The following is a 12,131-nucleotide window of genomic DNA, read 5'->3' as shown; positions in this document are numbered from 1 at the left end:
AAAAAAAAAAAAAAAAAAAGTCCAATTGAATTAAACATTCATTGAGAACAGATTTTCAGAGTGTGATGCAAAAGAAAAATCTAGAACACAAAGTTTGTGGATTATTTTTACTCAAATTTATTACTTTTCAGCTACAGTTAACTGAAACTAAGCAATTCTCTAGTATTTCCTAAAGCATATTCTTTAGAAAGTAATTTCTTCAGATGTAGACACTAGGGTTATATGTAAATTACCTTGCATAATGGAAAAGCAATTCTCACTAGTAAATGATTATTCTTACAGAGCTTAATTTTATTTATTTATTTTAATTTTGAGACAGAGTCTTGCTTTGTCGCTCAGGCTGGAGTGCAGTGGTGTGATCTTAGTTCACTGCCACCTCTGCCTCTGGGTTTAAGAGATTCTCCTGCTTCAGCCTCCCAAGTAGCTGGGATTACAGGTGCCTGCTACCTTACCACACTCAGCTAATTGTTGTATTTTTAGTAGAGACAGGGTTTTACCATGTTAGTCAGGCTGGTCTAGAACTCCTGACCTCAAATGATCCACCTGCCTTGGCCTCCCAAAGTGCTGGGATTACAGGCGTGAGCAACCACATTTGGCCATAGATCTTAATTTTAATATCTAGAAAATGTTCTAAAGCAAATGCTTTCTCACAGACCTAGAAATGTATAGTATAATGAAATCTAAAGTATATAATGGTAGAAAGGGTAGTATAGTCCATATATGTATCCAGATGTCTAAATTCTCTCCTGGCAGGGTAGGTCCACACATTTTCCCTTTTATTTGTCCTTAGTACAGGCTTAGCAATTTCACAAATCAGTAACAACAAGAAATTTTTCTTCCATAGTTTTTTGAATAAAAACATTTCAATTATATTATTTCTCCAAAATAGCTTGGAGAATTGGAGAAAAGCAAAACAGTTAAGGGGATAGGAAAAGCTAAATTAGGTCTTTACTGGTGCAGAATTATGTGACACTTCCCCTAAAAAACGTTACAATCTCATGACTGCATAAACAGATTACATGCCATTCTTTCACCAATTATGTCCTTAATCCTGCTGTGTATATGAATAATGCAATATAACATATCTAAAATTCTATAAAGAACAGTGGCTTTTTTTGAGAAATAGTGGCATTTTTTATGTTTAAGTTCATTAAAAAACAACAACAACAACAAAAATAGGCCTGGGTGTGGTGGCTCACACCTGTAATCCCAACATTTGGGACACTGAGGTGGGATAGCTTTGAGCTCACAAGTGCAAGACCAGCCTCGGCAACATGGCGAGACCCCGTCTCTACAAAAAATACAAAAGTTAGCCAGGCTTGATGGTGCATCCCTGTAGTCCCAGCTACTTGGGAGGCTGGGGCTGGAGGATAGCTTGAGCCCGGGAAGCAGAGGTTGTAGTGAACTCAACTGTGCCACTGCATACCAGCCTGAGCGACTGGTATAATAGTTAACAATAAACTTAAAAAACCAAAATTTTACTACTAACATTTAAAACAAGGGATAGGATTGAAGAGATTATGAATCTATGAGTAAAGAGATTTGTCTATGAATAATGATTACTATAAACAAAAATGAGAATTAAAAAGACAGCTGAGGCCAGGAGTTCAAGACCAGCCAGGCCAACAGGGAGAAACCCCGTCTCTACTAAAAATACAAAAATTAGCCAGGTGTGATGGTGCATCTCTGTAATCCTGCTACTCAGGAGGCTGAGGCAGGAGAATCACTTGAACCCAGGTGGCAGAGGTTGCAGTGAGCCAAGATCACACCACTGTACTCCAGCCTGGTCAACAGAGTGAGACTCTGTCTCTAAATAAACAAATAAAATAAAAAATATAAAGACAGCTTGTCATCAGTTCCTAAAAATATTATTGCTTCTAACTCTCCCTTTCCCCCAAATTCAGTATTAGAGATGAGAACCTTACTAAATAACCTGATGCAGCTTGTCTAGGTGATGATGAATATGTGCATTTTGAGGGAGGAAAAGGTAGGAGAGAGTGAAATATGTTATAATGTAGTATGCTGACACTCTTCAAATACTGGCCAAATATCTCCATTAAAAACAGAACACCATTTTCAAGTTTATCACCCTGCTTCACTAGTAGAAAGGCTAGTAATATAATTTACCTTTATTCATTAAATAGCTGCCCCTTCGACGACTATTATGTTTCAGGTCAGACTATTCCCTAATAACTTTGTGTATCTTAGTGACAGACTTTGAAAAATGATCCAAAACATCTTAACATGCAATATGTCCAAATTATTCAATTTTCCTAGGGAAGGAAGAGTTTAAATTAGATTTCTTCATACCTGGAGATTGTCTTTTTCTGCATCTTCTTTTGGATTCACTCTCTTGGAGAGAAAGTTTTGAAGCAACATTTAAAGATCTTGATTGTTCACTTGACTTTGTGGCAATGACTCTGAAGTTAGGGAAGTTGGGGCTATTTTCTGGTGTATTATTAGCACTTCTCCTGCCTCTGCGTTTTCTACGAGGACTAAGTAATTCCACAAATACATCTGCTTGCAGTGGGCCATGACTGTGGCGAGTAGAACGACTGGCAATTCTTACAGATTTCGTTTCTGTAGGAGGAGCAGAGTTTATCTTTCTTAGGCTTCTACCAGTTTTAGAAGAAACAGTTGTTTTGGGTGTATTCTGCTGACTCCTTGAAGGGTATCTTCCAGGTTCTTGTTGTTGGCCACGACTTGAGAAAGAAGAACTAAGTCTCCCTCTTGTTTTAACTGGCAATCTAACTTGTGGTCTTCCTCGTTTGGGTAGGCTATAAATATTGTTAGAAAACACAATTATTGTACAGAGCAATGATGAACATATGATTAACTCTATTCTCCTTGTTGTATTTAGCCAATGAGTTTATATACATTTTCTATTTAACTGAGACTTACTCCTAGACTCAATTCCTTAGAGTCAACAAGTTTTCAAGGAAATCTTAAATGTGCTTTCATGTATTTCTTTGAAATGCAAAGAGAATATCTGCAAAGAGAAAATTTCATATTTTCTTTCTTTTTTTGGGAGGGGCAGAGTATCACTGTCATCCAGGCTGGAGTGCAGCAGCACGATCACGGCTCACTGCAGCCTGACCTCCCTGTGATCAGGTGATCCTCCCATCTCAGACTCCTGAGTAGCTGGGTGTGTACCACTACGCCTGGCTAATTTTTGTAGTTTTTTTTTTAGAGACGGAGTTTTGCCATGTTGCCCGGGGTGGTCTAAAACTCCTGGACTCAAGTGGTCTGCCCACCTCGGCCTCCCAAAATGCTGGGATTACGGGCACAAGCCACAGTGCCCAGTCAGTATTTTCTTGGTAACTTCAGGACATCATCATGAAAATCAAGTCCTAACTTCTGATAAATTGTAGTAATATGCTCAGGAGAACCAACAAATAGACTTAGTCAATCATGTTGGAAAACTTAAGGGTAATGAACTAATCTTAAAATGAAATTCTTTTGTTTCCTTTTGCTACAGGAGACTGCCACTTTTCATTATCATTGATACTGAGGTAACCTACAGTTTTAGCCAATGGCTGCCAATGAAGTGGGCCTTGAACCCATGGTTCCTAAATACCATACCAAGAACCTCTCTGTTGTCTTCTGACTATAAAATACAAAACTATATTTAATCTTTTAACTGTTTTTAATTAAAAGGATGCAACACCTCCATTAAACCTCATTATCCATCTCCCCATATACCTGGACTTCGAGTTTATCCTGCGTACTTGCAAGAATTTTTCACATTCTTTATCATCTTTATGCTGAACATAATACTGCCCTCACAAGCTACAGGGAAGATGGCTCTTCTAGCTGTTATTTCTTAAAACCTCGTTTAAAACAGATGTGGTGGTTCTACATTAACTTCTCTGACTGTGGTCCTTTTGTACTCTGACAGTTCTAGGTTACCCTTACTTCATACTCATTTTCCTGCTTCTCTAAGAAAAGGGTGGGGAGGGGAATGATAAGAACAAGGAGCACAATGACTTCCCTGGTGTGATGGCTCAGGCCTGCTGACAGAACACCCCTAGTAGATCTGTGTAGCTTACAGCTACCAGTTAGACACAAGCACACCTCATTTTATAGTGTTTTACGCATCACTGCATGCTATAATTACAAAGTTTTCTTCTTTTTTTTTTTTTTAAACAAACTGAAGGTTTGTGGCAACTCTGCATCAAGCAAGTTTATTGGCATAATTTTTCCAACAGTATGAGCTAACTTTTTGTCTCTATGTCAGATGATTGTTAGCATTTTTTAGCAATAAATTATTTTTAAAGTATAAAAATGTACTTTTTTTTTTAAGACATAATGCTACTGCACACTTAGGACACTATAATGTAAACATAATTTTTATATGCCCTGGGAGACCAAAAAAATTTGGGACTTGCTTTATTGCTGTCATCTGGAATTGAACTGGCAATATCTGTGAGGTATGCCTGTATATCTACCTTGTGGATATAAATGTCCCTTTATTTCAGCCTCAACCAGAGGTTCAAGTAAGGGGAGATTGCCCCAGTGCTGTCACAGAAGGAAATACCCAGGCTCCATACTCATTCATTAGGCCTGAATGACACAGCATGCCAAGTTGCAGAATACTTAGTTATATGGTAGTATAGAAGCTGTTTCCAGGTGCTGATGTGGCAGGAGTATAAACATATAGTGCACTTCCTGGCATTTATCTATCACTCTGAGATTCCCCAAATTATCAATACTACCTTGGGAATAGTTTTGAATGTTTATAATATATAGAAAGCAAGGGTAACTTCAGGCCATTACATATTAGTTTTGTTTTGTTTTGTTTTGTTTTTGAGATGGAGTCTCGTTCTTGTCACCGAGGCTGAAGTGCAATGGTGTGATCCGTTATCTTGGCTCACTGCACCTCTGCCTCCTGGGTTCAAGCAATTCTCCTACGTCACCTTCTCTGCTAGCTGGGATTACAGGCGCCCACCACCACCTTGGCTATTTTTTGTATTTTTAGTAGAGACAGGATTTCACTATGTTGGCCAGGATGGTCTCAAGCTCCTGACCTCAGGTGATCCACCCACCTCAGCCTCCCAAAGTGCTGGGATTACAGGCGTGAGCCTCTGCGCCTGGCCTTTATATTAGTTTTAAACCAAGTTACACACCCTAAGTATTCCATTTGTATTTGAATAATGGAGAAATTGCCTAAGACTTCCTGACTTATTTTATTGCATATTAGGACTTACCTGACTTCTTCCTCTTCTTGAGAGTCATCTTCATCGTGTTCCATCTCATACTCTTCCTCCTCACTTTGACCCTCTTCTTCATCACCATCAACTTCATCATCCTCACCTCCCATACTGTCTTCCACATCTTCATCACTTTCCAAGGATGGTCTCTGTCTAGAGGAGAGTCTTCTAGAACGTTGCTTTGGTCGACATTCTGGACAAAACCAATCTCCTTCAGGCACAGTCTGAATAAATCAAATAAATGATCCTTAATCATCTCTTACTCAAAATCTTAATGTCTCAATTCTAATCTGACGAGAAAAAAAAAATACCTTGAGCTTTGGTCGAACACAGTAGGTATGATGACCCCTATCACAGCCATCACAAAGAACCATGTTTTCAGCATCGCCTTTCTTTCGACATATCTTGCAACGAGCATTCAGTATAGATTTGGACCACATCACACTACGATCCAAGGTGGATAGGTGAAGAAAAACTTGGGATAGACTAGCAGAAGAAAGGAGAGATTCTCTCCAACGGTCCAGAACTGTTTTATTAGAACGCCCACTGTCACTGGCATCTTAAATGAAAAGGGAGAGCGATTACAATTTTTAGGCAAACCTAGTAATCTTACTAGAAATAGTTTGTTGCTGTTTTAAATACAGATTAGATTTTACATTTCTTCTCTTGTGATACTTAACAAAAAGACCATGCTGATATTAAAAACAAAAATCTCATGGAGAATGTTTGCTGAGCCACATCTTGTTTGTGACATAAAGAATTACTTAAATCCACAAATCAAATGCTAAGGGATTTTAATAAAGACAAAAATAATTCAGACAATGTGTTCCCAATCTAGTCTGTGTATCAAATCTTAATCTAATTTTAAAAACTGGCTACCTATGATTCCAAGTTTAAGTTACTATTCATTTGAATGAAGTTATGTTATTTCCTTATTTCATATAAAAGATGGATTGTTCTCCAACTTAAATATCTTCTATCTCTAAGAAAATAGTTTTAAAATTGTGGTAAAAACAATGTTAATACTACCAAAAACAATTTTTTCAGCACTACCACTTACTTAGAAACATTTGAAACCTTCTGTCACTCAACATCACCATTCCTTTATCTTCTGAGCTAAAAAATTTAGTCATCTGATTAAATGCTATCAATCAATGGTCATTTTACATCGGTATGCGATTTCCACTTCAATCTTTAATATTGTTCCACTTAATCTTCCTAAAACATTATACTTAATTCTGCAAGGTATATGACTCCACACATAATCTGGTTCTATAATAACATTATTTCTTACTATTATCCTGAAATAAAACCTCTTGGGCAGTAGCATAATGGTTAAGAAAATGCAGGCTTTGGAGTCGGTTTGCTCTGAGCTAAGTACTGGCTCCCCTATATGAACTTGGGCAAGTTAACCTGTCTGTCTCTCAGGTTATACATGTATAACCTGAGAGACAACTGTAATACATGGAGAGTATCGACCTCTGAGGGTTGTTGGAAACATTAAATAATATGCATAAGTCATATAAAATGTCTGTCAGAGTAAATGCTAATATTACTATCGTTATTTGTGCACTGTATACCTCCTCCTGTATGTGGCACTTTATAAGATATGAAACTAGTCTATTCTGTGGTCCCTATCATAAAGGAATGTTTAGTACAGCTGGAAAAGTGAAGAAATACACAATGAATTTGTTTGTATTGAAACCATAAAGCAAGAGACCTCTCAAGTATCAATGGACCTTGAACTCCTGTTTATCAGTTGGGCAGGGTGAGAAAGACAGGACATGAAACCTGGGGCCCACGAAGGTAGCTAGTCCCTCTCTAAAAAGCTAGGACCCCAGAAGGCTACCCCTTCAAGTGTCAGGGTGGAAATGGGTGCTACATAAAAAATGGGGAGCAAGAAAATTGATTCATCTGAACTTTAGCATTGGGTAGAAAGGGGAAATAAGTCTCCCTGAGGATCAAGCAAAGCCTTGAATAGGTTTAAAACCGAAAAAGCACAGCTAAGATTTTAAAATACTCTAGGGTTGCTAGTGACCTCAAGTGAATGGCAGAAACAAGTACAAATCTTTGCAAATTCTCTCTGAAGACATTTCCACAGATCAAGTCTGAGGAATGAGAGTTAATGAAAACCACAGGGCACATGTGGAAAGAAAACACTAGGTGAAAGTCAGCAGAATCAAACTCATTTAAGACTTCAGATATTACAATAAGAAACAGAATATAATAACTGTGTTCAATATGCTTTAATAAGTAAAAGTTTAAAATATGAATAAATAACCAGGCAGTCTGAAAAAGAACCAGTTAGAACTTTTCAAAATAATTGAGATTAAAAACTGAGGCAAAAACACAATGGATGGGTCAAATGGCTCTTCAAAGCTGAAGAAATATTAATGAAGTTGGGAAAATACAATGATATTATTTAGACTGCAGCAACAATAGTACTTTTCCATCTTTATGTTGCTTTGTTTTAGGTGTGTCTTTTGTAGACAGTCTATAAACCAGCTAGATTTTATGTTAATACAGTCTTTTTTTTTTTTTTTTTATTCACTTTCCCTGCCAACTATCCATAACTGTCTCTAACTTTTAATTGGAGCTGGATGTAGTGGCTCACACCTGTAATCCCAGCAGTTTGGCAGGCTGAGGCGGGTGGATCACGTGAGGCCAGGAGTTTGAGACCAGCCTTTCCAACACGGTGAAACCCCATCTCTATTAAATATACAAAAATTAACCAGGCATGGTGGCGACTGCCTGTAATCCCAGCTTCTTGGGAGGCTGAGGCAGGAGAACTGCTTGAACCTGGGAGGCCGAAGTTGCAGATTGTGCACTGTACTCCAGCCTGGGTGATAAGAGCAAGACTCTGTCTTTAAAATATACATACATATATATATATACACACACACATATATATATATACACACACACACACATATATATATATATACATACACACACTATATATATATAAATTGGAAAGTACAGTCCACTTAAATGCATTTGATTTATTTCTCCCCTCTCATTGTGAGTTTTTAACTTGTCTTGGTTTTTAAAATGTAAGCCTTCATAAAAAGTTCTGGCCTGAGCAGGGCCTCCAAGGAATGAGGCAGCAACAATAGTTCAAAGATGACGATCTGTCTGGGTAAATCAGAGAATACTCTCATTGGTAATGGCAAGGAATAAGGTTGCAGAGGTCAATGAAGGAATGGGAAAAAAGACAAATTATGAAGAACTTTTGGAATCTTGGAAATTAGTTTAATGATTTTTAAATGCAAAGTTTGGTGAAATGCTATGGGATTTGATTAACAAGGTGGTTTAAGAAAACTAAACCAGCGGTAGCTCAAAGCTATTCTTATTCTAGTCCATAATGAATGTACCTATTTTTCTATTTTTGCATAGTACTGATATAAGTATCAGTACAAGTATAAAATACCGTATATACGATTCCATTTTTCTGTTGTTTCTTTATATTAAACTTTGCTTTTGCCCCAGATTACACAACTGTAAAGGGCAGAATATGTCTTGTTTCTCTTTTATCTTCTATTATGCTAGTACAGATAAATTCCTCAAGAAATTATTAAAAGGATCTTACTAGTATAAAATATTGGCGGTCACATCAAATATTAATTGGGAGACTTCATACTGTTCAAGGGCCAATACACAGTAATCCGTGTGACCAGGACAGGCTTCTTTAGGGGATGAAACATAAAAACTCTTGCCCTATGTCTCTCCAAGTTAGGAAAAGAAAAAAAATGCTATGAATAAAATACTTTATGTGAAACAAGTAAACATAAGTTCCACAGCCATTCATTCTTTTCACTAAGTATACGAAGATACACCAATGTCAACTTTGTATATGCTAATTTAGAAGAGTAATTAGCTGAGGTGTGAAATACAGAAAGGAAACGCTAGGAAGATAATATTTTTAGCTTACTCCCAAGTCCATTCCCTTCAAAAAAATCAAATCCAAAGTTTTCCTTCAAAAGCTAAATATGCAAATCATTATTCAGCCATAGAAAAGGTAAAATCATAATCCTTTAAAAAGACAACACACAAAATTTCTTTAAAAAGTTAAAAATTTACCATCTTTCACACTAGATTGATCTTCCTCTCTCTTTTTCTTGTCCTTTTTTTTTCTATCTCCCTTTTGATCCTTATTAATTTCTGTGTTACCTAATTTCAAATTGATAAAGTTAGTTGGGGATTTTTTTTTCCTAGCTTAAGGGTTTAACCATGACTTTAAAAATAATGGAATTATCAATCTTAAAAAATATCCTCATGTCTTACCTAAGACAATTAATTAAAACAAGATTTTCTCTTTCCCAAATGAAGTCTACTTTTATCACTATGATTAATCTCTAGAATAAAAGGGACATACTAGAGAAGGTAGAACATAAGTAGAATTTTTATTTTTTACATACTTCCTCAGGAAACTGAAATAATTTCTGAAGCTAGATTGGGAAAATGCCTACTATGGTTAATTTACTATGCTGAAATATTATCAGGTGAATGGAGAATTTCAATATATATTCCATCTCAAATATTCATAAAGTAAAACCTGCTTTTCCCTCCCCAATTCATGATATTCTTGATTACTTTATTTCAGACAGCCTAGCTCCATCTCCTGCTGTCCTGTGCAAAACAGATCTTTCAAAGGCTTAAGTTATTCCAATAACTTTTCATGGAACACCAACAGTAGACACTCATGTTATAAATGACCAACATTTGACTTTGACCAAAATTTAACTTTGACACTGCCAAAGTAACAAACTTTTCTTATTTCACTTATTTCTTAAGACCCTGAATTATAATTTTTTTTTGGGACAGAGTTTTGCTCTTGTTGCCCAAGCTGGAGTACAGTGGCGTGATCTCAGCTCACTACAGGGTTTTCAAGAGATTCTCCTGCCTCAGCCTCCCTAGTAGCTGGGATCACAGCTGTGGACCATCATGCCTGGCTAATTTTGTATTTTTAGTAGAGACAGTGTTTCTCTGTGTAGGTCAGGCTGGTCTCAAACTCCTGACCTCAGATGATCCACCCACCTCAGCCTCACAAAGTGCTGGGATTACAGGTGTGAGCCACTGTGCCTGGCCCTGAATTATAATTTTCTATCTTTTGGGATGAAATTAATGTTTGAAAAATGCTGTATACAAACCAGCATAAGGAACAGTATCTCTCATATAACCTACTAGAAAAGTTTAATACCTCTCAGTATTAATCTTTTTCTTTGTCTAAATATTTAATGAGATATGCAGATGAAAACACAGATACACTAAACTATCAATCTGATTTCCCCCCTTCGACTTATAAAAAACTTTAATGAAAATTTCAGATGTGGGAAAATAAGCAGTATTGCGTCTTATTCTTTTACTCTTTTGGAATCATAGTGTTAGTAGCAGTATCTTACATTTATAAAAGCTGCATGATTTACAAATAATTTTAAATTGAAATTTTAATTGATGTAATTGTGTATTAATATGTGATTGTAATAAATAGAATGATCCCTTGTACGCATAACTGGATTTAGACAAAGAAAATACTAAGGCACACTGAAGACTGGGAAATAAAAGTAACAGCAAATACCAACTCTAATACCTTTGGGAGCTGTAATTACACGTATTTTATTTCTTTTTTTTTTTTTAATTATTTATTTAACTTTAGGTGCATACTATATCTGGCTTTTCTCCCCATGTTATCCCCCCCACCCTCCCCTCCCTCCCCACCCCCTGCTGTCTCTCCCCTACCCCCGCAACTGCCCCCAGTATATGATGCTCCTCTCCCTGAGTGCACATGTTCTCATTGTTCAACACCTACCTATGAGTGAGAATATGTGGTGTTTGGGTTTCTGTTCTTGTGTCTGTTTGATTATACATATTTTATTTCTTATAATTGTTACTTTCAATGTGGTCAGTGCGTTATTAAGCTTATGGAAGGATTATCAATTTATAAAAGTGTGAACAGACTTAATGAGATACTGGCCACAAACTCTTCAATTGAAAAGTTTACAAATATATTCACATTTCAAAACCGCTCTGATTACATTGTCTATTTATGAAAGCTTTGTTCTAATACTTAATATTATTAAAAAATTATTTTTATTTTTTATTTTTTTTTTGAGATATAGTTTCGCTCTTATTGCCTAGGCTGGAGTACAGTGGTGCAGTCTTGGCTTACTGCAACCTCTGCCTCCTAGCTTTAAGTGATTCTCCTGCCTCAGCCTGCCAAGTAGCTGGGATTACAGGCATGTGCCACCACACCCAGCTGATTTTGTATTTTTAGCAGAGACAGGGTTTCACCATGTTGGTTAGGCTCGTCTTTAACTCCTGACCTCCAGTGATCCACCCGCCTCCGCCTCCCAAAGTGGAGCCACCACTCCCAGCCCAAAAAATTATTTAAGGATTTTAGTCAATTCAGGTAGTTCTTTCAATATGAACCAAAAAGATATGGTTTAAGAAGGTTACTTCTTCCATGATCCCTTTACAATATAAATATCTCAATATGATGAGTTATAAGTTAAACATCTCAAAAAGAATTTTAGAATTCTGAAACAGGTATTTTCCAAAAACATAATGATTAGGTTCCTCGATTAGTCCCTAAAAACCCAATAATTTCATAAATTGCCAAAAAGTGATACATATAGTATTATTCCTCACTATAAAGTATAGAGCATTTCCTATTTGCGTTTCTTTTAAAACTTGGTATTTCTAATATAGCACTTCTTATATAGCATGTGGGTCACAGTGACCCTTATCATTAAACTATGCCCCAAATGGTAATCTTTTCAGTCATTTATTTGGGGTTCTCTTTTAAATAACAGAAAAAAAAAGTTACACATAATCTTTGATTATTCAAGGTCTGACTAGTTATAGGTTTTGGTGGTCTTTTTTTTCTTTTGAAGAGTTAGGGTCTTTTTTTTTTTTTTTTTT

General features: G+C 36.5%; 1 protein-coding gene across 1 annotated transcript in view; it reads right to left on the bottom strand.

Moving 5' to 3' along the window:
* BAZ1A (bromodomain adjacent to zinc finger domain 1A) overlaps positions 1-12,131 on the bottom strand; it is a 109,567-nt gene that overhangs the window by 5,516 nt on the left and 91,920 nt on the right. The window contains exons 20-22 of the mRNA XM_037733153.1: positions 5,522-5,769; positions 5,208-5,434; positions 2,311-2,777 (exon numbers count right to left, since the gene is read on the bottom strand). Coding sequence (XP_037589081.1) covers positions 2,311-2,777; positions 5,208-5,434; positions 5,522-5,769 — 942 coding nt within the window. The remainder of the gene's footprint in view (positions 1-2,310; positions 2,778-5,207; positions 5,435-5,521; positions 5,770-12,131) is intronic.

Source organism: Cebus imitator, unplaced genomic scaffold (genome assembly GCF_001604975.1).
Source record: "Cebus imitator isolate Cc_AM_T3 unplaced genomic scaffold, Cebus_imitator-1.0 Scaffold496, whole genome shotgun sequence".
Lineage (NCBI taxonomy): Eukaryota > Metazoa > Chordata > Mammalia > Primates > Cebidae > Cebus > Cebus imitator.
Note: the sequence above shows the minus strand (reverse complement) of the source record. Positions and strands in the feature narration are given on the sequence as shown.